At 33.7% G+C, this 27,051-nt stretch overlaps 2 protein-coding genes across 4 annotated transcripts in view; one reads left to right on the top strand and one right to left on the bottom strand.

Moving 5' to 3' along the window:
- LOC105218825 (TBC1 domain family member 31) overlaps positions 1-27,051 on the bottom strand; it is a 192,105-nt gene that overhangs the window by 22,858 nt on the left and 142,196 nt on the right. The gene's annotated exons all lie outside the window — the stretch shown is intronic.
- LOC105219827 (uncharacterized) overlaps positions 1-27,051 on the top strand; it is a 110,723-nt gene that overhangs the window by 60,130 nt on the left and 23,542 nt on the right. For all 3 annotated transcript variants that reach the window (XM_054234144.1, XM_054234143.1, XM_054234142.1), the window contains one exon: positions 9,949-10,106. In XM_054234144.1, coding sequence (XP_054090119.1) covers positions 9,949-10,106 — 158 coding nt within the window. The remainder of the gene's footprint in view (positions 1-9,948; positions 10,107-27,051) is intronic.

Below are 27,051 nucleotides of genomic sequence, written 5' to 3'. Positions count from 1 at the left end.
CCAAAAAAAAATTTAACACAAAAAATTGCTAAACAAGGAAAAAGGTGTAATAAATTTCAGTTTCTTCTCAGCTACTATCACGTTATACTATATTTGGTACTGACTTCAGCTTAATTTGAAAAATAAACCAAAAACCGCAAATGCTTATCGCCACTCCCTTCAACTCCAAGAAAATGTCAAATTATTTGCCTTAGTCAAAGAGCATCAATTTCTGTGGCACGATTATTGAAATTTGAAAAGCCAAATGTGCATTTGGTGGCAACGTCAATGCGTGTTTAGCACATCTGGTTTGTTTGGTACTTTTGCGCTAAACTCATATTACACCACCGGTGGAACTGAAATGAAGTTTTTTGCTAAGAAGAAGAGGCAGGAGAAAAACTCTAAATTCGTGACTACAAAAATTAGTTGTAATATTAAGCTAATGTGGCTAATATTACATGAGTGAAACCCAAAACTCGAGAATCATAAATTTCTGATCCATCGAAGTCACTAAATCTAATAATACGAGTATATATTTTTGGCAGGATATGCTCACAAACAGTACTCAAGTCTTTATTTTTCTTTTCCCATCTTCTTCACCACAGCGTCCTTTAAAAATGTTCAGTCCCTCAGTTTAAAATTAATGCATTTTCACATTTTTTTTATAATAAGCTTCTTAAGTTCATATACTAAGGATTTATATGGATCTTTCCTTTGAAATTTTTCTAACTTCATCTACTTTTCTATTCATCTATTCTTCTCGTTCTCTCTTTATCTCCCTCTCAAATGTTCTCTATCTCTATCTATCTATCTATATGTCTCTCTCACACCATTTCTCTCTTTCTAACTTTTCGTCTCCATCTTCTTTCTTTATCGATCTCCCGAACTCTCGCTCTATCTCTCTCTCTGACTCTCTCTTTGGAATTGAGAAACTGAGAAATTGAGACTGTTACAATTATCGTGGAGTCTGCTGGCGAATTAGTTTTCGTTATCATGACTTGGTCTCTCTTGCTGCACGGCCTTTACCAATGTTGTAAAAATCGATCGATCTGAACTTATACAAGATATTTCTTTATAAAAAGTATAGGAATCAGCAGGAAGAGAGATTAATTTCAACATTTGCGCTTATTCTCCACTGTCCATAATAGGCATTTCCGATTTTATATCTATTGATCACTTCTTCAACTATTTTCTGAGTCTTCAATAGATAATCAAACTCTTCTGTGGACCATCATGCGATTTTTGGTTTTATTTTACCACATGAATTGAATAATTTATGAAATTACTTAAAAACAAATTTCACAACATTCACCTTTATATATTCGTATATTTAATACACGATATCAATGAACCGTTAAATATTTGCGCTGTGACTTGAAATGATAATCGTCGCAACAACCTCTGCCCCAACTCACATTGAAAGTGCGTGCACATACACACATACAAACAGCACATGCGAAACACATGGCATTTGAGTGAGTGAGTTGCACATGCCACAGCGAATTTCCGAGCGGTTGTTGCACTTAGCAACATTTCAACATTCGCGCACGCTCTCAGCTGACACGAGCGGCAAACATCTACGTCTGCGTTAAATGCTGTTGCAATAAAAGCGACTATAAAAAATTGATGTGTTAATTGTGAGAAAATCTGGCAGTTGAGTGCAATACCGTTTTATGTATGCACGTACAATAAGCGTGCCACACACATATGTGTATGCAACTAACGGTACAGCGGTACGTTACAAAGTGTCAGTCAACGGATGCTGACTGTAGTTGCAGCTGTGATGTGATTGAAGACTCGTGTCGCAATAATAAATAAATATTAAATTCAGTTAATTTATGCAAACGTGCATGTATAACTGTACATTACATATGTAAGTATATACTTACGGCCTGTGCGTTCAACTCGTGAATGATGTCAATTAAGCGGCTTTGAGCGGCATCGTGTTATATTTTTTTTATTCAAAATTGCAAAAAAAGTTAAAATAAAAAATAAAGACAATTTAATAAATATTTGTAATTAATTGAATTTAATTTGACGTTAATGCCGGCTCTGTAATACAGCATTCGATCGAAAAGTCGTTAGCTTAATTTTTCGATACCCGCATATATATATATATATATTTACTGAGTATATACTTAACTGCATGCCACACATACACACTCTCGACATTATTTTATATAATTATTGCATAGCTTTGGAGCTTTTGTAACCAGTCTCTCTGTGTGTATATGTGTGTGTTCGAGACACCAACAGGTGCCGCATCAGGTTTTAAAGAATGCTGATTTGATAACAAAAAAGATTATTTTTTTTTGATTACTTCACCGTTAGCACGACTGCATTAATTGTACATTAAATATTTTCGGATAAATGATCATAAATTATTTGGCTTCGGGTAATGAATGTTCAATTAATCAACAAATTTTATTTCCAAAAAAGATGATTTTTGAATATGCTTCTAATAGACATAAAGACATAAACAATAACGGAATACTATGTAACAAAGTAAAAATTTTATTCTAGTTATACGAAAGGGAATTCAATAGAATAAAGACTCCACACAAGAAAATTGAAATATCTATATATATTAGGTCTACAACTTTGCTTCCGCCGTTTTTTATAGTAAATTTAAGTTTTTTTGTATAAAAATGGTTACAAATTTCGATGAGCCTCAGCCGCACTTTTCTTGAAATTAAAAAAGAAAAGCAAAATTCCCGCAAATGTCGAGAATTCGGCTCAAAAAGTGACATTTTTTCAGTTGAGAATAAGTTTGGGATGCAAACAGATCTCTAAAAATTTTTGTTGGGTTAATGTTGACACAAATGTCCAAGATCGATATAAAACGGTTTAATCAATTTAATCGACCAGTGCTTGACCCTAGAGACATCTATTGGAAAACGGCGGAAGCAAATTTGTAGACCTAATATGTGCATTAAACTCGAGTTTATTGGTAAATTTGGCGTTCAGCGATAAGCAGTACCCACAAATATGACGTCATCTATAAAAAAATCCAATAAATCCACTTTAACCATTTTTTTGTTATTAAATATAAAAACTTGCTTGGTTGACTTCTTCAAATTACAAAAAAAAATATTTAATGACAAAAAACCGGTTTTGATATTATCTTTATAAGCTTAGGTCTCCTAATTCTTTAATTAGCTTAATCTATTCTATCACTTCTCTTGGCACAAATGAAAGTTCTAGGAATAGAAATAGAAAAAACCATAGGAAGCCAAATCTTCCTAATAAGGCAACTGAACATTCAAGGATACTTACTGTCTGTCTTCGCACTATTGTCTTTTGCTTGTTGCCTCAACCCAAAAAAGTTGTTAAGACCCTAACCCTGCTAACTCTTCAGTGACAAAAACAAAATAATTACAAAAAGGATTTTCATGACAAAAAATCGATTGTTAATATAATCTGAATAAGCTTCGGCTTAATTAGGTTTAGGTCCCCTAATTCCTTATTTAGCTTAATCGATCCAATCATTTCTCTCGTCATAAATTAAAGTTCCAGAAAAAAGAAAAGGGCAGGGAGACAAATCATCCTCATAAGGTAATTGAATATTCAAGGGTATTGTTGACTCAACCCAAATAAGTCTCCAAGTCTCCTTATGCTAACTCTTCAGTGACATAAGTTTGACTTTTAAATACAATTTCCCTTACTTGTTCAAAATTAACGTATTCAATAAAGGTCAAACCGGATAGTCACCTTGCAAGGTCGTAACAACGATATGCACTTAGTAACCGCATAAATATATATCATATAGATATAATGTATGCTTAAGCGACTGTGAGACAAAACCAATAAAATTTAATAAGCTTAAGTGCCATTTATAAGAATCACAAACCAAACTCTCCCTTTTCATTATTATAATGCGAGTATTAAATTCTTACTTTTACTTTTTTTCTATAGACTGTCTGCATTTTTTTACAGCGCAAACACTGCAACTCATTCCCTCAACTCGCTTTATGCTATTTTTGTTGAAACAAAGACTTCAAAAACAAAAAAAAATACAAATTTAAACACGTTTTCACCGTTTCACGCTTCTAATGAGTTGACATTCTTGTTGCATTTTTAGCCACTCCGCTGTGATTTCTGTTTCACTAAATGCTCCTTTTATTTCGCCGTCAAGTTAGACAGACACCCGCCATCACTCCTCTCCCTTTGATACTCGATTTGTAGCAGGAACTTGTTTGTAAAACTTGTTGTGTTGGTAACTGGCACTCATTTGCACGCCGCAAACACACACAGTACTCACACACATTGGGTTAAATGAAATTACCTAGATTTTACCGTTATGCATCTACTTATACTAAATTTAGCATGCAGTCAAGTCAGAGTTGGGTTAGTAGGAGCGAGTGTATATAATACAATAGCTAAATGTATTTGCATAACAACAAGCAATTGCTTTAGCTTTTTGGATAAATCAAGCGAGTTTACAAGAGTATAAAGAGCAAGACAGTATAAGCTTGGGAGTACAGAGGCTGGTTAAGTATACTATGAAATTGTAATTTGTGCGATATGTGATTAGACACGAATATATTTTATAGTCATAAAAGCTCTTCAATTTCCAGCGGAGCTTTTAAGAAGCTTTTTGAAAAATATCTGAGTTGAATAAATTAATAAATGAATTATAATTATATAAATATTTTATAACCTAAAAATAAGAAAATGAAGCAATAGTCCAGGAAGTAAACCAAAGCTTTTTTTATATACAAGCTTTCAAGGCATTTTAAACTCTATATAATTCATTCTAGCAATACCACCTAAGACATGTTTCAAGTATAACATAGAAGGAGTGTTTTACTAAAGAGCTTTTAAGCTTTTTGACGAAGCTTTTTCTTAGGCGTGCAAGGATGTATGCATAAATTTATTATGATATACAATAGTTGTTTATAAAAGTTATAGAGCACTCTAAGCACCACAAAAAAGTAAATTAGTGGAAAATTTATAGCTTTTTGAAAGCTTTCAAGTGTTGCAGAAATTGGTAATGTTATTAACAATAATTTTGTATAAGTCATACTCAAGTGGCTTCGAAAAACAAGACGAGCTAGAAAGCTTACAGTTTGTTCAACGAAGCTTTTTAAGCTTTTTATTAGAAGCTTATTAAGCAACGGTCATGATGCGGTGATATGTGCATAGTTTTGCAGATAAAAATAGAGAGTGAAAGCGAAGTAGAGAGGGACAGAAAAAGAGAGAGAGAGAGAGAGAGAGAAAGAGGAGGTTAGAATTCTAACCATTTGGACAATACTCTGTTCTAATTATGTATTTAACTTTTTCTTTAAAAAAAATCGCATTCTTTGAACTCAATACTTTATACTGCTGGTTTCAATCAACACTACGGAGGTCTTGGTGTTATTCATGCCAATTATGTCATTCTTAAAAATAAGCATTCTGCATATTAACGATTTAGACATGTAAAAGTTCAGAAGAATTCAAATTAAAACGCAAATTACAACAATAATTAAAGAAACAACATTCGCAATTGCAAGTAATACCAACATGGCACCTTGAGCGATGAGCCAGAGTCAAAATGGCATGAAATTAACTTTGGCTAAAAATTAGAATTTGCAACAAAAAAATGTTTTTTTTTTTTTTGAAAAACAACAATAACAGAAGTGGAAAAAATCAAAACGGTGTTAATAACAACATCAATGCAACATAATGGTAAATGTCATTGATGGAGCCGCTCGACAGCAATTTAATTTTCTACATTAAAAGCAAATGCGCCGCCAGACAAAGAACGCATAAAAAACAGCACAACAACAAGAACAACAATAATAATAAATACTTAATAAACACGTAGTTACTAGAGAAGAAGCACACACACACACGAGCAGAGACCGTTGTTGAGGGCAACGGAAGTGCGGTTAAGGCGTTCGTGAAGGGGCAAGTAAACGCCGCTAAAAATTACAAACCGAAAAAATATGAAAACACACATTGTGTGCGCTGGAAAAGAAGGTCAACAGGTTCAAGCGTTCAAGCAGAAAACATGAAAAACGAAATCGAAAATTTTTTAATGCGAGCACTAAACAGGCCTACAGCACGGCAAGTAGAGGTAGAGCCGCAGCCAGAGCAGAAGAAGCGGCAGCAACAACAGCTAAAGCGTTGCGACAACAAAAACAACAAAGAAGCGACAACATAAACACACACACACATCTACAATTTATAGTACAAGTTTTACTGTTGTAAAGCGACAAGCCAAAAAGATCAACAACAACAACAAACATCTGAGAGGCCAAATGAAAATGAAAACGAGCAGAAACCTGCCGTTGCTTCTACAATGAAAACAACAACAATATAATCAGAACAACAGCGAACTACTAGAGAGCAACTACAAGCAAAATGTAGTAAATGTTACAAACAACAACAACAACAGCAGCAACAGCAACAAATATGTACAAGAAACAAGAAAAACGGCATATTTCCATAGAAGGCGCTTGGAAGGCGGCTGCAGCTTGTAGCGCAACGGCGAGAAGCTTGGCTTGGCAGCGCGACTTGATTTGACTTGTCTTAGCCAGACTGAGAGCATCGCGCTGCTGCGGATGGCTGGCTCATCTTCAGTTCATAAAAATCAAAAGTGGTTTTGTTTTCGATTTCAAGTTTCGCTAGCGTATAAGCTGAGCGTTGTACATAAAATAAAAAATAAAAAATAAAAATAACAACAAAAATTAAAAAAAAAAAAAACAAAAGCAACAACAAAAATAAAAAAATGTAGTGGCAGATAGCGAGATTATTGTTTTAATGCCATTGATGTTACTCTTGTATTTGTTGCTCGTATGCAAACACACACTAAAAACATGAACAACAACACTAATAACAAACACTTGTTCATTTGTCTTGAGTTGGAAGTGTGTTTTTTTCTCAACTTCTTCAAATGAAAATGAAATTGAAGCCGAGTCTTTAGGTCTTTATGTCTTTTGTTTTATAGGCAAATAGTAAAATAATATTTAGAAACACTAAAGAAAAAAATAATTTTATAAAAAACTGAAAACATTTGTAGAAAAAAATACCCAATTTGAAAAGCACACTGCTCAACTGACAAGAATGTCTGATATATGCATATGTATGTATTTTCTACATACACATATATATTTGTATTCACAGACACTCACACACTCACTGATGTATGCTTATACTGTGTTTTTATATAATTTGATACAAAATTTAATGAAAAGGTTAACAAGTTTAGTCACTTGATTTATTTGCATTTTTATCGCTTTACATACATTAGTATACAGTATACATATATGTATCAGAATAACTACAAAAGGTTGCGAGGCCAGTAAGAACTTATTTATGACTTTGAGTACAGTGGCGTTGAAGCATAGATGATGGTAGATTGAAGAGAATAATTTCAGAGTTTCATAGAGTGACTACGAGCATAGCAAATAGTGATAAGGTTAGTAAACTACTAACTCACGTGCACAATTTAGACAGTACTAGAAGACGTTCATTTGGTGCAACATTTTGAAATTTGAACTAAACAATTTTAACAACTTAGAGAGGGACTAAATTGAAAACCAAAGAGCATAAAAATATAAGAAACTTACGTTAAGGGGTTACATGGGTTTCGTGTGTTCAAAAAATCGATTTTTTGCTTTTTTGGCTTATTAATTTCTACAACATCTCAAGAATATTATCCTAAATTTTCGAACTGAATAATAGTTTCGGTGATCAGCCTTTGGAAGGTGTGAAATTATTCTTTAAATATGTATCTATAAGACAAAAAAAGTTTGAACTAAATACATATTTTTTTATATAGAAAAAAAAAATTGAACATAGGCCATTTCTAACCTGACAAATCCCATGTAACCCCTTAAGTGTATTGATGGAATATCTATAATAATTAAAATTAATTCTACTAAAAATAATATTTTTCATAAAAATTAATTAAATTAAAAAAAAATTCTTAAATTCCACCAAAAAAATGCGTCTCCATAGTTTAGTTGCCTTTCTGGGCGCGCTGCTCAAAATCGTGCACTTGCTGCACCCAAGCAAATCGCTTGCTTAGATATGCTCACTGCGGCATCTTGGCATCTTGCAGAAAAGCAGAACTAAAGCCAAGCAGAGGTTAGTAAAGTTTGTGTGAAGCTGTGCGGCAAGTCATCGACGGCATAAATACCACAAATTTTGTTTTTCTTATTGGAAATATGAAATAAGCTTAAATTTTGTGTTTTCGAATTGTTTTGCTTTATTTTGTTTAAAGATTTAGGGGAGCAGTACTTGTTGGTATTGTCTCTTTTCTATTGATTGGTTTACACCAGTTCACTTACCAACTTAGGTGCAATTCAAAGTAACAAATCTTCTCTGATATTGAAGGTTTTATAAAAGCATGACTTATGACTCATTTTAGGTGTTAATATTTAACGGAGATCAAAAAGCTGCACGAAGAGACACCTAAACCAAAATTGAACTATAAATCATTAATATAATAGAATCTGAGATTTTATGCAATGGTGAAGAGAAGAACTTCATTTTTAATTTCTACAAATTGCTAAATTTATTTTTGCAGTTTTGCTTCATTGATTAGACATTATTTATTTGATAGCATTTAAAATAAAATAAGCATAAATAATGTATAACCCAGCCTCAAATCCATTAAAAAAATATTATTCTTCGTTGACAAATCGCAAAAATTGCAAAACCAGCACTGCAGCGCCACCTGGCGTAATTTTTAAATGAAAAACTTCATTGAAGTTCGTTGCTTAAGTCTAATGTTAATACAGTACAACTAGAGAAAATCACAAAAACCAACGAAATAAAAGAAATCAGATAGAAATTTATCATATTTTGAAACGAAAGGTGAAAACTGCCTTTAACCCACAAACAGATAAATGCCACGCAATAGGTGTGCCATAAACTAAGTCAAAATCTTTCGAAAATACCCTTAAGCACAGCAAATAATGGCAAGTGGAGAAATGTAGGCAAGGAAAGCAATGAAATTAAATGAAATGAGTGCAGCTGAGCATGAAGTAAGCGAAAATGCTAAAATTTTGCTTGTTGTTGTACTCAAAATATATGTATAAACTGTTATAACTACTAGCATATTGATTATGGTGCCTTATGGAAGCCGCAAACTTTGGTCTATTGCGGCCAAAAGTCGTAAAAAAAATTACTCAAATTGAAAAAAGTGAAAGAACAACTACAACAATAATAATATTGCAAGCAGCTGTAGGCCCAAACTCAGCTTAGCCATGCAAATGTGCGCCAAGAGCTGGAGCATTTATCAGCTGGCAATGTAACAACGAAAAAACTAGTGAAAACCAGCCAAGAAATCAAAGCAGCAGAAAAAATATGAAAAATATATACAAAATGCCAAACGAGTGCAGGCGGCGACGACAGCAGGCGGCTGCAAAGATTGCGCTTGTGGTTGTTGTTACGCTGTTGTGATATATTTTAGATTAGCAAAATGTTGTTGTTGTTGTAGTTATTGTTGTTGCACTGAGAGTAAAAGTTAAATTGCACACAAGGCCGTTCACTGCAACAATAGCAACAACAACAACAGCTATTATGGCAACAGTAAAGCACTGCAAGCGCAATAAGCCAGCATTAGGAGCGGCTTTTTGCAGCGCTTTGCATATTTTTGTGTTTGTTGTATCTAATGTTTTTCTATGTTTGTATGTATCGTAGTATGCATGTGTGCATTTATGCAAACCAGCTGCACACGGGTGTTGCAATTTATCATTGTTTCCACAACTTGGCTGCATTTTTGTTGACAAAAGCGAGCGCTGGAAAAGGAAAGTGCGAATTTTGTAGTAGTGAGATTGAAAGCGCTAGATAAAACAGCAAGTGGTTGGCGTGTAGAAACATTAAGTATTTTTGTTTATTGATGAAAAGTGTCATTAATTTGGCAACGAGTTCGTTGCTTAAGTCTTTTGTTTCAGTACTTTATTACTCTACCATTTTCTGATAGCCGCAAATTTTGCTCTTTTGCTAATTTGTACTATTTTTCCTTTATTTCAGGAGCACATACAAGAAGTTTTAGACAAATGGACACAAATCGACGATGAGATTTGGGCTAAAGTGATTGTTTTCGAACGCAATCGACGCGTAGCGAAAGCATATGCACGCGCACCAGTGCTCACCATAAATGGTTCGGATGACGGCTTCGATGGCATGCGGTAAGTGTAGCAATACATATATATGAGACAATATAGGGAGAAAATCATTAGCTGGCTGTGTAAATAAAAATAGTTGATTTGCATAAATACACTTCTTAAAAAAAAATTGAAAAAAAATTCTTAAAATTTTAGAAATAAATTTAATTTTTAATTTAATATTAAATTTAAATTTTATTTTTTAATTTTTATTTTTAATTTTTTATTATGTGAGAAATGTGTTTTGTATGTATTCAGCACCCATTCTGTTATTCTCAGTTAATTTTGCATATTTCTTTCTAATTCTTCTAGAAGTTTATAATTTTTGAAACGAATATTTACTTCCAATAATACCACAAAAGCTTTTCAACCACAAACATGCTCAAATTCTAGTAAATTGATACTTATTTATATTTTTCGATAATTATATTATTAGATAACTCATAAGCAAACTGGTATGTTATGCTAATGTGACCGGATTTCACTAACTTAATAAGCAAAATTAAAGAATAAGAAGAAGCTGACAGACGCACCTAAAAGCTTTTAGTTATTAGGGTACGATTGCTCAATATTAAAAAATTATGGCTGGGAAATTTAGAATTCACAAGTATATAAACTCGGTTTAAATTGTGTTACTAATATCTAGATTACTGATATAAATTAATTATAAGTTCAAATAAAATATTTAACTATTTTGGGATTGAAAGTAGAAACGCTTGTATGGCTACTGAGCTTTCGTACGCATTAACAAAATGGTGCATAAAAATATGTGAGAAGTTATATGTATGTTCGTAAGCAAAGTGCATAATATTACAAGTCACTTGTGTGGTCTTTATAAGTCTATACAACTGTAACTTGATATATTATATACTACTATATGCATATATTAGTATATAAAAAATAAAAAAATAAATCATAAATTTATAAAGCTCACCCTAGAGAAAAGCTTTAACCAAATCAAATTTAATATTTTTTTTTTTTAATTTTTTTTTGTGTTGTTTAAACCAACATTTTTATATAAGTCACTTGCATATACAATAAATACATGTTTACATATGCTTTAACTACTATTTATATAAATTATTCGCATACTGCTTTTAGGCCTACAACAACTCATTTATGTACCACACATATGCTGTTGTTTCCTTTTCATGTTTTACTCACTTCAAACAAATATATACACTTTTATTTGAAATAAAAACAAAAATAACAGCAAAAACATAAATAAAATTAGTAAGTGAACTGGTTTTTCGGTTTCGATTTCATAATACCCACTAAACGAGTCATGGCAGTCTTGACAGAAGTTGACGTCAATGCAAATAACTTGAACAACTAAATACACAGGCACTTATACAGATATGTGTTTATGTACATATGTAGTTATAAATATACAAGTATACACATGTAGGCAATTATACACGTGTGCATATATTTGGGACAATTCCATGGAAACCGAAATGTATGTATATATTTGTGTTTCTACTTTTTCATAAATATTTATGACATTTGCTAAGGCTTTCAAGCATATGTTTGCTTAAAAAACTTAAATTCTTAAGTAAGTGAAATTGTGGTTTAGTCACGTAAGTGAAACATTTCAATTATTTAAACTTATATATATATATACTATTTGTATTTGTTTGCTATAGTAAGCTACGAAATCGTTGAAAGATTTTTAAAAATTTCAAATATTTTTTGATATTCTCAGATTTTTCGACTTATTTTTCTATAATTTCCCAACGTAAAATTAAAAAAAAAATGTAAGCTTTTTACGAAAATTCAGCTTTCATTTGAAAATATTTTCTATCCAAATATTAAATATATGTATTTATAACGCGAAGCCGGCATACGATCGACATGGACATACGACATTTCACATATTTATACCAGAAGTTATATGGAAATTTTCTAAAAAAAGTTCTGTAACACAGTATTTCATATAATGAGCTGTTTCCATTAAGAATTAAACTCTTGAGCCAGCTCTTTCTAAGATAAATAAATACATACTTCTGCGAGTAGATACCTCAATTATCCCACTACGGCCTGTATGTTATATTGTTTTGTTGTTGTTAATTTTTTTTAGTGCTTATGTATGTTGAGTAAATCTTCATATACTTTTTATGTCGTTGATAGGCACATGAATTATTTCTTTTGGTTTAAATTTAGCGGGCGGAAATGCGGTATTTAAATATCATCCTTGTCATTAAGCAGCATATTTACTTTTACATGTCTTTTACATTGAATTATTACATACAGCAGTACATACCTGATTACACATTGAGTTTCATAATTACTTTGCCATTTATTTATGGTATTGGTTTCCCTCAAAGAGCAACTTCTTTGAGGTATTTAATTGTAATGAAGATGTAATGGATTTTAAATAATATAATTAATGAAAATTACCACATAAAGAAAATGACAAAAACATATAGGGTTAAAAAATAATGAGGTATGTGCCTACATTAATGTCCACAGAGAAGAAGAGAGTGCGTAGTACAAGAGACAGAATGAAATTCAATCGCTGAATGTTTTCCTTATCAATTAATCTTAAATTGTTTAAATATGTAGCGAGTTACTATTCCCAAAAAATATTAGTTCCAAAATTATTCCTATACGATCTCGAAAAATATTGTATAGTTTTATACATAATTCCATACTTAAAGGGTTCTTTAATACTTAATATCAATATTCTCCTAACCATGCTAGATACATAATATGTGAATATGAGACATTTTTCGCATCATTGAGCATTTGTAGATCCCATGAATTCATTTATTTAGCACCTGAGAAACCTTTCTTTGCCTTTTACACTTCTGGCAACTCGATAACCGATCAGCTGTTATACATTTTTGCTTTTGTTTTTCATAAGAAGTTGGTAAGTTTCAACAGCTGATTAATATTTTTAATCGCAGACAAACAACGTATATCGTACGCTATTATCGCAGAGCTGCATTTCATTTTCAAGTCGATTAAAATTCAATTAGAATTAAATGTAGATTTTATTTTATATGGTAAACCGATTTTAATAAGCGTTTTAATCGAGCAGAGGCTGGTTAGTTGATTAATTAGCTCCTGCCTAAACACGCTATTAGGTATTACTTAAAGATAAGGGCCTTCATAGATTTTTTAATAATTCTCAAGGGGAATGCATTTATTGCAATGACCAGTTATCTATGCAAAGTTCATATTAGTATTCATAAGCTAAATAAAAAAACAACAAACGCAAACAAAAAAAGCTATCAAACAAAAAACTGAAATTACAAATGTAATATAAAACCCTTGTGCGAGGCTACAATTTGTCACTGAGCTGCTCGTGTTCAATGAATACCTGTTGTTTCAACTAAATACAATCTGTGGTTGTTGTTTTTGTTGTTGTCCCAATGCGGTTTTTTCTAAGCCCGATGTGACCGACTGATGGACGTGGCCCATCAATCGACACACAAAAAGAGATGAATTAGCGGCGATGCAGTTCCATTGGACTGAACAGTGTCTGCTCAGCGGTGGTCCAGTGCCGCAGACCGCGCGACCGGCGCATTGCGATCGTTGATAAGACAGTCGAGTGCCGATTGCTGAGTGTTGCAATCGCTTGTGTTTCTATTTCAGATGTTTGATTGTGTGTTTGTGTGTTATGGTGAGGTGTCGAGTATAGTTTATGGCTAATGATGGATATTTAAACGCTGAAATTACTCAATACAAACAGACACACAAGCACAGCTCAGATGCATTATAAGCACAGACACATACGTATTATTGCAATTAGATATCAGCACACACACTCATCTTATAATAAAATTACATATTTTATGACTGCGCAGCTGACGACGCTGCCGCCGCAGCCGCGGTCTTTATCCATAGCAGTAAAATCAAATCTTCGAAAAAAAAACACGGGTAGCTATTAATTATGACAAATAAGGGAGACCTCTTCTGTCGTCTTTTTGTGTCTTCAATTTGAATTTCGATGGTTGATTCTGTGTGTCTTCTTGTCTTCTTGCCTTTTTTCATTCAATTTATCTATTTTTTTTAGCTGCTTTGGTGCACTAGGTCAAGGGTGACTGTGACTATTGTTGATCTCTGCTTTTTTTGGTGTTTTGTTTATGTAATTTATGTTTGCTTTTGGTATTCTGTGGCTACTGAAAGATTTCTTATAATTTTGGTGTTGACAGCAGCGTGGAAGATGGGTATTGATGACTATTTAAAGGCGTGACTATTTTTGTTGTTTCCAAAATTAATAAAAAATAAAAAGCAAAAATGGTAATAATAAAAACTAAATACAAGTTTTATATTAAAAAAATTAAATTCAATAACATTGAACAAAATTTATAATTAAACATATAGAAAAGCTACTTTGTTCCAAAAGATGTTGTAAAGCTTCCTAAAATGTTTAAAGGGAAACAACATTATATTTTTTTCTCCATACAAATGAAGGAATCTATGCTATCGCTGTTGAAATTCCCTATTATTTGGCACCAAAACCATCTAAATCGGTTGAGATGTGCCGTAGTTATGACCATGAAAAGTCTTCTGTAGTGGTCCATAACAAGACCTGCGGTGAGCAGAGCAGCGGGGTATATACACGCCGTCGGGTATATGTATGTATATACATGTGGAGCAACGGATACAGTCTGTGGAACGGAAATGACCTAAAAGGATATGAAGTCACCGCGACCGGAAATAAACTTTTTACCATTTTTAACCGGATATAAAATTCACGAAAGGGAAGTTGTATAAAGGATGTGGATATGGATGTGACGGAAGTAGTGGATACATACCATAACTTCCGGTTGGGCATATATCTGTTTATTGTACATCCGTATCCTTTCCACAATATCGTGTTAAAAGTTGAAAAAAAAGGTTTCCGGTGCCTCACATCCGCTCAGTGCATTTTCGTTACACAAATTCCGGTTCCTTTATCTGACATCGGGTTCAATGGTGGTGCGTATGGTGTATCCATTGCTCCACATGTACATACATATATATACGCGGCGGCGGCGCTCTACATACTTACACTCATATGTATTCATAAACAAATCTACATGTATCACGCATTTTTTTCCCGGCATCCACCTGCTGCACATTTATGGTCGCCTGGTAGAAATTGACAATTTGAAAGTTTGCAAAAATCAACTGTTTGTTGCGATGCTCTGTCCACCGGAGCACAGATGGAACACCAGCAGACTTTCAAGCATAACTCTTGTAATCTGAACCGATTTTGGTGCCAAATGAAACAGAATTTTCACAACAATAACACTAGTTTATAAAATTTTATATTTTTATAAATTATAAATAATACTTCATACATTATACTCATAAAAATAATTTAATACTATTTGTCATATCAAAATCTCTGACATTATGTGCCGCTTTTGTTTCCTTTTCATGCACCTTCTTAATGCTATTATGTTGTTTACAAATTACGCTGCGATAAGAGCGCATAATAAGCCTCGCACAACCTTCATGAGATTAACAAATTACAGTAAATAATGCGAGATGAGCTTGGATATTTGCGCTTGTCTAGAGTATTGTTGTTGTTGTTGTTGTTGTTGTTCCCTTGAAATGCCACAATAAACAGCTACACAACACCGATAATTGTAATTACTGTCATTTAAAGCGGCACATCCACGTGTACACAAACAAACATTTGAAATATATTTGGTTCGAGTGGGTTTTGATGGGTCAAATTCAGCAAAGCCTCTGCTGCTGCTCTGAGTACTTTAAGTTGGAGTTAAATAGTGTAATTCATATTTAATTACGCTAAATTACATAATTGGTTTTAGGGTTTTTGTCTTGTAATTATTTGCTGTGATTTCCAGCAGCGCCGATTTCATTTTGAAAGGCCTTATCAACTTTAACAGATACTAATTACAATAACTATTATGGATTTATCGCAAAATTTTAAACAAGCTTTTAATGAAGTGATTTACGCATTTATTTTCCCACTTTATTGGTGTGGTCAGCAAATAAGTGATTTATTTATTTATTATTTATTTTGAGAATCAAGGCAAGAAGTTTAGTTTCTCACGATCTACACTCGTGCAAAAAATTTTATGATTTTTTTATGAAAACATTGATAATTCTCCGTGCTTCATCTCAGCAGCAAGGCTATTCTCCGTTAAACTCTTTCAATAAACTAGAAAATAAAATTTTTGATAATCTTAACAACACATACAACAACAAGCTTAGATTAATTAATTATTTTCTTTTCCCACACCAAATCTCTCTGAGCCGATAAGCCCACAAAAATCACCTGTTACATGAACATATTATAAAAATAAAAAAACAAATACAACAACTAACCGCTGCTGACATGAAAATTAAAGACTTTAGAAACTTCAAAGACTTCCGTCTGCCACGGAGCAAATAAACGTGCCAACAAGCAGCAATGACAGCTGCCGCTGGCTGAGTTGACTGCCACTATGGCTAAAACAATAAATGAAAAAAGAATTATTTGAAAAAAATTTCCAAATCATCATTTGCAACAAAGTGCGGCGCAAAGACATTGGCAACATATCAAAAACAACAGCAACAACAACAACAACAAGGTATGAAACGCTGCTGCTCTGGCTGCCTGACCTCGTCAACGTCCGCGTGACTTTCGATTATTATTTGCAGTTCTGCTGTTCGTTAGTGCAACAAGTGAGTAGTAGTAGAAGAAGAGGAGTTAGAAATATGGTGGAAGGGCAACCGATTGAAGATGCGCCACTGAGTGTCTGCTATGGAATATGCAAACTAATTCGTGCATTACGCGGTTGAGTTTCAACACAGGCAGCCAGCAAGTGGCACAAACTCGCATATACATACTTATGTATGTCTGAATATGAGTGCGCCATTGCATCCTGGTGACACAATTGAAGCCCGAAATCAGCAAAATAAAGTAGAAAAGCACAAAGAAGGCTATAAAAAAAGTGGCTTCTTATGGAAAATAGGTGGGTAAGGCAGTCAGTCAGTCGCGGCAAGTGGCAGCGAAGACAAGCTCGTTAGCTTTAACTACAAATATTTATGTACTTATCAGTCGAACACATGTCCACACACACATGCAGAGACAAGCATCATTTGCTTGGAAATCATCATGGCACATTGTCAGTGTTTGACTGCATTGACATTTCGACACTCGCTGATGCACGCTTGTAAGCACTGTGGCATGCGCCCAAGTCAGCTCAAGAGTGCGCACACACACTCAGACACCCATCGAGTAGTGCGGTCGGTGTTCACCGTGTTGTCAGGCATTACATGACCGACTTGACATTTGTGGTCGCCGCGGCGGCTCTTCTGTGCGCTACCGTGCGCGGCCACGTGAAGCTTTGCGAAAAAAAAATGCAACTCTGCGCCGCGCGCTCTACTCTACCGATTGCATTTCAGCGATAGCCACCGACTGCAGTTGCGGCAGCAAATAGTAAAATGAAAATAAGTCGAAGAAAACGCCAAATGAGCTGCTCGAATGCTCGTGTGTTGTTCTTAATTGAAAATTATTTATGCGCCGAGGCTTGGCCTTAAGGTGCGCTCGCGCCAACACAATGCACAACAATAACAACAAATTGCATAAAAGCGGCAACAGCAGCAGCAGCAGAAGAAGAGTCGAATTGTCTGATTTTCATTTTCATCAAAGCGAATGCAGACGGCATCATTATAACGGGTGATTTTTTTGAGGTTAGGATTTTCATGCATTAGTATTTGACAGATCACGTGGGATTTCAGACATGGTGTCAAAGAGAAAGATGCTCAGTATGCTTTGACATTTCATCATGAATAGACTTACTAACGAGCAACGCTTGCAAATCATTGAATTTTATTACCAAAATCAGTGTTCGGTTTCGAAATGTGTTATCGACAAATTTTGTTCAGCGATGAGGCTCATTTCTGGTTGAATGGCTACGTAAATAAGCAAAATTGCCGCATTTGGGGTGAAGAGCAACCAGAAGCCGTTCAAGAACTGCCCATGCATCCCGAAAAATGCACTGTTTGGTGTGGTTTGTACGCTGGTGGAATCATTGGACCGTATTTTTTCAAAGATGCTGTTGGACGCAACGTTACGGTGAATGGCGATCGCTATCGTTCGATGCTAACAAACTTTTTGTTGCCAAAAATGGAAGAACTGAACTTGGTTGACATGTGGTTTCAACAAGATGGCGCTACATGCCACACAGCTCGCGATTCTATGGCCATTTTGAGGGAAAACTTCGGAGAACAATTCATCTCAAGAAATGGACCCGTAAGTTGGCCACCAAGATCATGCGATTTAACGCCTTTAGACTATTTTTTGTGGGGCTACGTCAAGTCTAAAGTCTACAGAAATAAGCCAGCAACTATTCCAGCTTTGGAAGACAACATTTCCGAAGAAATTCGGGCTATTCCGGCCGAAATGCTCGAAAAAGTTGCCCAAAATTGGACTTTCCGAATGGACCACCTAAGACGCAGCCGCGGTCAACATTTAAATGAAATTATCTTCAAAAAGTAAATGTCATGAACCAATCTAACGTTTCAAATAAAGAACCGATGAGATTTTGCAAATTTTATGCGTTTTTTTTTTTTTTAAAAAGTTATCAAGCTCTTAAAAAATCACCCTTTATATGAATGTGGTCTCTGTAGTAAAAACGAATTGCTGCAAATATGTATTTCTTTCAAAATCTCTTTAACTAAATTACGAAATACTTTTGTAAATTCGAGACCAAACAATTCGCCATTGTATCTCAGCATGAAAAGGAGTTCATAGATTTCAACATACATATTTAAAAATTTTATTAAAAAAAATAATAAAGTTAAAGAAGCAATAAGCAAGTAGTTGGAAGTGTCTTTTAAATTAATTTCAATTCAATTTTTTTTTTTTTTAATTTGATTATGACCCATCCTGTACATAAAATTGTCTTTGACTATAAACTATAAACTTGTATTTGTAGATAAACTTAGCTTTTTAAAAAGTGTCAGAAGCTGCAAATTTCACTTTCCATGACCTATCTTCCACACTTATCTTAGCTCTAAATATGTCCATCCTAGCCTACAGACGATCTTCTCATTGTTTAATGTTCGTAATTGCATGTCCATACCCACAAATGCTAATCGGCAAATACAAAAATCCAAAAAGCGTAGGCAGCTAATAGCAATTGTTTTGGTCAAATGTTGCGGCTCATCGCCCACAGCAGAGATGTTGCATATGCAAATACGAAAAAGGGCAACACACAGCATCTGATAAGCGTGAAGCGTGGCACTTCTTAGAACTTAAGTTAAAGGAGTTTTATTTTATTAGTTAGTTTATTTAAATATGCATAAACGAATGACAATTCTGGCATATTTTGCTAGATTAAAATGTGAGGTAGCAATTACTATGAGCTAGTTAGCCCATTTATATACAATTTCTTCTTCTTCTTTAGATTTAGATTTTTGTGTCTAAGACGGTCTACTTCCAAATATGAATATGCAATTAGTGTGATATAAACCATTGTTTAATATCTAATATAAATGAATACCAACTTTAACCAGTATACATATAGTAGTAGACGAAAGAAAGACTTATAACCTTTTCACACAGCCAAATTAATTAATAAATTAAAATTTTGATTGAGAAACCAGTTTTTGCCATTCGCATTGTCACCTTACAGGTCAGCTGTTATACATTTTTGTTTTTGCTTTTCATAAGGACTTGGTAAGTTTCATCAGATGATTGCTATTTTTAGCAGCGACATCTACCGTCGTATAGCGTGAACAACAACTTGCAGTCAAACAAGCTATATATAATTACAGGCACGGTCTTTGTCGCAGAGTTACATTTCATTTATAAGTCGATTAAAATTCAATTAAAAATCTATGCAGGATTTATATTTTGTACGGTAAATCGTCTTAATCATCGATTTAATAGAACAGAGGTCGGTTAATTGTTCAATTAGTTGAAAGGCTATTAAGCAACGAACTCGATTGGCTACTATTATTTCAGTGTTATGGAAAATACATAAATTTAAGAATTGATGGAGTAGAAGTACAGAAAGTATTTTCGCGAAATTTATAATATAATATATATAATGTAATCAAATAAATATTTAAAATTACGACAGTTTCATACAGAAGCAAGTATATGAATTCCACATATAAACAAAAAATAATTAAATAGCAATGTATAAACTATTTATTATAGAAAATTAACTTTTCGAAACAAAAATTCGACTGACATATTTATCTCATGGTATAAATTATTCGGACCACATATTTATCTCATGATATAAATTAACAATAGGTTACATTATAAAAATATAAGTAAAAATTTTATTTTTCTATTTTTATGTATATTATTACCAAACAATTTCTTTTTAAATATTGTATGCAATTTAGTTTTCAATACAAAAATAATGCATTTAATAATAATAATGGTAATTTCCATCGCTTTCATCTAATCAAGTTTCATAACCTATAATTTCATATTTTCCTCCGCAAAGACGAAGTTCACACCACTCCGCTGATATTGAATAATGATAGTGATTGAAAAATTAAATTAAAAAACACTAAAACAATAACAATCAAATAAAAAAGCGCTTATGAAAATTATTGAATAATCCAAAGCAAACGCCAGCAATAAAAAGTCATAAAATCTCATCTCCAGCCTCTACGTCATATGTGAACGTCAGTCAAACACATTTTGCTTTTTTCGCACTTTTTCCTTTAATCTGCGAGATTTTCAAGCGTCCATAAGCGCTGCCATAAAACTCGAAGGGGCAATAAAATTTCGTAATTTCCTGCCAATTCAAGACATGTAAATAAGATTGAGTGAAAACAACAACAACAGCAGCGCGATGAGTAAGTGCCATCACGACTTAGATTATGTTTGATTTCGGTAAATAAAAAACAACAACAACAACAAAAAAACAGTTATTGATTTGCCGCACGTTTGATAAATTTGGAAATTATGTGACTTAGACAAATATCATTGTTGTTATTGCTGGGATGCTTTTTCTCTCTTTCTTCTGTCTGTCTGCGAGCCGCCGTGCGCCGACATGTTAACCCAACACAACAAGCGGGTCACAACTGCAACACGCGTCCAAGGGCCATAATGTGGATCTTGAGCGGCGCCGACCGACCGATCGACATGTGCCACGATTACGATTATGTGGTGTGGAAAATTATTAATAATTGTGCTTGTGACAACGGCTTCCGTGCGCCGCGGCAGTGAAGTGGGTTACTAATGAGAAATTGGATTCGAAAGTGCAGATGAATTAAGCTCATTAGCTCTTGTGGCTTCACTTTCATTTGCAGGTGGTGATTTGTTGGATTCGTGAGGGATTTTACTTTACCAATGAGTTTAATTGAAGAAAATGATATTATGTGTATATCAAAATTTTCGGGATCAAAAAATTTTCGGGATACCGACATTTTACGGGGTTCGACTTTAGTTTAACACATTGTAAGAGATTTAATTTTACTAATGAATGTCTTCGAAGAAAACAACTTTTTGATGTTTATCGAAAATTCGGGATCAGAATATGTTGATTTTGGGATACCGAAAATTTCCGGGACTTGTGTTTAGCTTAAGAATACTCGCTCAAAATAGATTTGATTTCACATTTTATTTATTTTCAATTAGTATTTTTCTCATTGCCGTCATTTTAGCTGCCCCACCTTGTTACTCAATAATTGAAAAATAATTTCCCAGCAGCCAAGCCCTTAAATCACGCTAATCAGTGGTCATCTTGTTGTGTCGTCGTCGTCGTTTAGTGTCTGATGTCATTCTGATTGCGTAGCTGAGTTCAGCTCATCCACCGATTAACCACACATAGTTAGTGCGCACATTAGCCGTGTAATTTAATTAGTAGCACTTGTTGAGAAACAAAAATAAATTAAATAAAAATAAAAATAAGAGATAATAGAAACACTACAAATTACAAAAAAAGCACATTTGCGTAGACATAAAATAATACAAAATAACAAAAAGACCGTGCCGAAAGACTTTTGTCATGCAAATTAAGCAATGGTCACAATATTTTATATATGTATAAAAAATAAAAAAACAATCATTAGTTGTTCAACAGTTAGTCACCTTTGTAGAAATAATTGTTTAAGTAGCAGCAAGTGATTTGGTGGTTATGCAGAGAAGGTACTTAAGAGCTATAAATATCACGAAGAAGACCTTCATATTCGATGTATCAAGTTCGAGAGATAATATACAAATGAGATTCACCGATTTTCGAGTAATTTTATACATAGAATATAAAAAAATAAAAAAAAAAATTAAAAAAAAAAATTAAAAAAAAAATTTAAAAAAAAATAAAAAAAAAATTTGAAATAAAAAAAATAAAAAAAATGTTTTGAAAAAAATTTTTTAAAATTTCATTGAAATATAAATAATAATAATAATAAATCCGTTAAATTTAACGATTTTTTCCTGAAATTAATTTTTTTCTACTCTACAACAACAAACCAACTTTACAATAAAATATCAAAACAGCACTCCATTCCATATCACACCACACCCACTTCACATTCGCCACCACTGTTGCACATCCTGTCCAGCGTGTGCTAAATAAACTATAATATAAAATCACAGATTTGCATGTTTTTTTATGCGCGCTGCTGCCATTTTGTATAAGCGAACACATTAAACGCCTTCGGTCGTCACATAAATGAAACGAATCGAATGAAATGAAACGAACAGCAACGAGAACGATGTGAAGCGAAGGTGTTGGTGCTTTTAATTTATGCGCAGACCACACAACAACGACAGTTGTCAATTGCAGTAATAACAACAACAGAAACAAGGGTGGCGTACAAGCAACAACAATGACAGCAAAAACAACAACAGTGACTATACTGAACAATAACATAAGCAAATAAACAACAAAAACAACAACTATAAGTAATTGCAAAAAAACAGCAATAAACAACACTAATGACAATAACAACAACAACAAATCGAATTTAACACTGTCGTCTACAAACAGCACACACATGTCATGTCTTGTCCAATTTTCATTAGCTATTTGGTAGCCGGTGCTGACCGCTGCCACACGCTACTCTTTAACGTCAGCAACAAGCAGCAGGCAGCGAGTAGCGAGCAGCAGCAACAAATAGACGCTCGTAATTGATAGATTGTCTGGAAATATTTGTTTTATAATTTGTTGTTGTTTTTGTTTTCTATATTACTATTATTATTGTTGTTGTTTTTCGATTGCTAACTGGCAGTCGATTTAGTGTGTAGTATTTTGCAATTGCATACGACATTGCGGTATAATAGATATACGCCAAGCAATTAATTGCTCTGCCAGCGAGTTCGTTGCTTAAGTCTTCTGTTTGGCTTGCAAAAATGTATGAAATTGTGTTTGTGAGCATGCAGATGCTGTTTATCGTTTGTATCTGTATATGTTCAAACATATTTGCTTATTAAATTTTAAATTTTATTTTTGTTGTTGTTGTTGTTGTTGCAAAATTAAAATTCTGCCAATCAATCAAAGCGCTTTAAACGCCACTGGCGCCTGTCTAAATTATTGTTTGGCGCAGCATACTGACATTTTGCACATAAAAAAATAAATTCACGGCAGAATGGAAATGCTGCAAACACATACTACACTCGTGTGCAAAATATTACACACACAGACATACCGAAAATGGCAGCGCTACCTTATTTACTTTGGCAAAAATCAATATTTACGCAATTTTACAAAATTTCCTGTTACCAATAACAACAACAACAACATCAAAAATAGTCCCTCAACCATTTCGATCGCTAGCAGTTAGTCCGGCTCTCACCGCGCTTTGCCGTGGGCGTTGCACGGCTGTGCTAACCGTTAAGTCATAAATCAAAGCGCGCTCCCAAATCGGCAATTACTTGCATTCACACATACATACATACATATATTTACTTTAGTTTAGTTTTCATAGCTTTGAATGCGACAATCGCTGACTGCTGTCGCCGCCGGTCAAATTGTCACTGTAAATTTGCGCATTATAACTGTGGCGGCGACAATGCCTTATCTGGTTGTCGCCGATAACTGTAATGCAACTAAAATTGTCGCAAAACACATAATGCGATAAATTGCAATGGCGGGGCAGCGGGCTTGTCGGACAGACAACGCAGGCGCCTAATGCGCTGCAGGCTTGTTAGATGAAACTTTGCATTTGCATTTATGCAAATGAATAGATAATATATCTATCTTGTATTAGTTGCCTTATATAATGCATTTATGCAGAAATTAAGGTTAGGTTAACTTACTTTTAAGGTTAGGTTTGCAGAATTTATTACCAAACAGCATGCAACAATTTGTTGGCAATGATATTATCGACTACATTACATTGTAAATGATTTATGAAATCCAATTTGAATTAATTTAAATATAATAATAATCCCGAAAAAAATTTCGGGATCCCGAAAAATAATATAAGTTCCTTACTGTAAGAAAAATTGAAATTTGCAAAAAATTCAACAAATCCCGAATCATGAATTTACTGCACTAAATTTTCGGGATCCCGAAATTGTAACCTGGAAATCCCGAAATTAGAAAATTTACATGATAGTCGCAAAAGTAAATATTTTATTTTTTTTTTATAATTTTCAAAAGTATTTTTTTGTTATTAAATTCTTTAGATCTGTAGTTTATATGTTAAAGATCTTCGTAAAACCTTAAACCTTCCCCAAAAACTTCGTATCCCCGCATGTAAATTATAAGAAGACGTAACCTGAAGGCATAAAATTACAAAGCATGCGTGATTGAAGGTCTCACATCAACTATGCGGTCATCGGAAATAACGGTTACGCCATACCACCTATCTATTTTAAGCCTATTTCTCATGCAACAAATATCATTTAAACATCTATGGACTATAATTACATACCAAACAAATAATCAGATAATGGATTTGCTCATAGCGGCATATTTTGCATTGTACAGATTGAACTCAATTTTGCATTACAAAAATAGATGTAAAACCTTTCAAATCACTAAACCGTCCAATTACTTTAATTCCATGCCGCTCACAGTTAAAATCGAATGCCAAATAAAGCAATTAAGTACCGCAAGCGCTATCCAACCCTTTACACGCCTTTAACACTTCAAGTTCATTTCTACAAACACACAATTCTTCTTCTTCTTCTTACAACTATTAATGTTCGCTTACAATGCCATCACATCATCATCACCATCTTCGGTAGGAAGACCACACTCCCATTTTGCCCACAGCTTTCCATATAAATTATGTTTTGCACACGTCGCTCGCTTGCACGCGTGTTCATTCGCGCTCATCATCACTTCAGCTCATTGCGCCTCACTTCCGGTGTGCCATTACTCGCCGCGGCACGGCATTATTGCATGACATGTTCTACATTCGTTCATCATTCATTCGCAATTAAATAAATCAAATTCGACAACTTGCCACAACTGCTGACTGACTGTCTTCGCGCCGCGGCGGTACATCAAAGCCATTAAACGCTTGCGGCCAACTGCGAATTCGCCTTGAAATGAGGCAATCGATCAGCTGTGAAATAATGCTGATGTGTTGTGCTCATGAGAAAATAGGAAGTGAGAATGCTTGCTGAAGGCGAAATAATAATTTTTATAGTTTTGTTTTGAAGATGGAGTTTCATTTGGAAATGTAATTAAATGAATTTCTAATTCGCCAAAGGCAAACAATTTGTTTAGAAGCGCACTCATTTGATTTTACGATATTTAGTATAATTTTTTCTTTTTGTGACTTAGAAAATTGGAGCTCATACCAAAATCAAGTGCAAAATATTTATATAATTTCTGAGGTATTCAATACTCATTTGTCTTGCTTAATATCGCAGCCACACTTTTTTGTTATGACCTGGGAGTCTTACTATGTGTGCATTATGTTTTTGGGGTCGCTAAATCTGAATCCGAGGTCCATTTAACCCCATTAGATCAGGATTTTCACATAGCTCCAGAAAATCAAGAAGGGCTTCAAGCGTCCGCCATATTGGATCCGTCATTTTGAATTAAAAAAATCGAAGTTTCAAGCTATTCCGATGAAGTTTTGAAAACGCTGTCCGCCATCTTGGCTTTCTGGGTCTATGTTAATTATTAAAACGAAATGCATGCACACAACTGTTCTCAAACCATATTCATGATTTGATTGGCAGCTTTTCAGTTATCCGAGTGGTAAAAGATACATGTAAGAGTTGAGAACAGCTTAAGGGGTTATATAGAGTTAGACGGCCGAAAAAAAGTGAATTTTCCAGAATTTTTTCTGGGAAACTTTTTAATTTATTGATCCAAAAAGTTATACACATATTATGGTATCTTTTAACTGTATTTTAAGACCTAGTACTAGTAAAAATATTTATTTGAAAAAGAGCTACAGCTGATCTCCAGGAGCTCCTCTCAAAAAAGACGTTTTGCGGTGACCACTATATCTCCGAACTGGATCATTTGAAATTAAAAAACCGAACAGATTTCGTTAAAATAATGTTAAATCTAGTAATTAATCGAAGGAATAAGCAAAATAAAATTTTTTGACAAAATGGAAAAAAAAATCGATTCTTCGCCGAAATTTCGGCCTTAAATTGTTTATAAAAAAATATTTATCGGAGAGAAAAAGTCTTCGATTAATCACTAAAAAATATATTTAAGAAGGTCGTGTTAAAATTTGAAACTAATCGGTCTAGCCGTTTTCGACCTTTGAAAACACCATTTTGAGAAAAACGCGCTGCCGCTCGGACCTTGAACTTCCAAGCACTCTAAAACGCCTTTTCAAATGTGCTTGTATCTTTGAAAATATTCACCGGAACGATATGAAATTTTCTGTGTGTATTCTTAAATATATGTACATTAAGAAAATGAAATAAAAAAAAATCGATTTTTTGAAAATTCTAACCCCATAAAGTCAAATTTACAGAGGAAATAATCTCAAACGCCTTTTCAAAAATAAAAAATAAAATCGCTTTATAAGCATACGAGAAATCGAGGTTAGGGTTAGTTTTTCAAAAAACGAAAATTCCCGTTATTTTTTGAACAGACCTCATTTTATTTTTCTTAAGGTCTGAAAT

The sequence above is a fragment of the Zeugodacus cucurbitae genome, chromosome 6, assembly GCF_028554725.1.
Source record: "Zeugodacus cucurbitae isolate PBARC_wt_2022May chromosome 6, idZeuCucr1.2, whole genome shotgun sequence".
Lineage (NCBI taxonomy): Eukaryota > Metazoa > Arthropoda > Insecta > Diptera > Tephritidae > Zeugodacus > Zeugodacus cucurbitae.
Note: the sequence above shows the minus strand (reverse complement) of the source record. Positions and strands in the feature narration are given on the sequence as shown.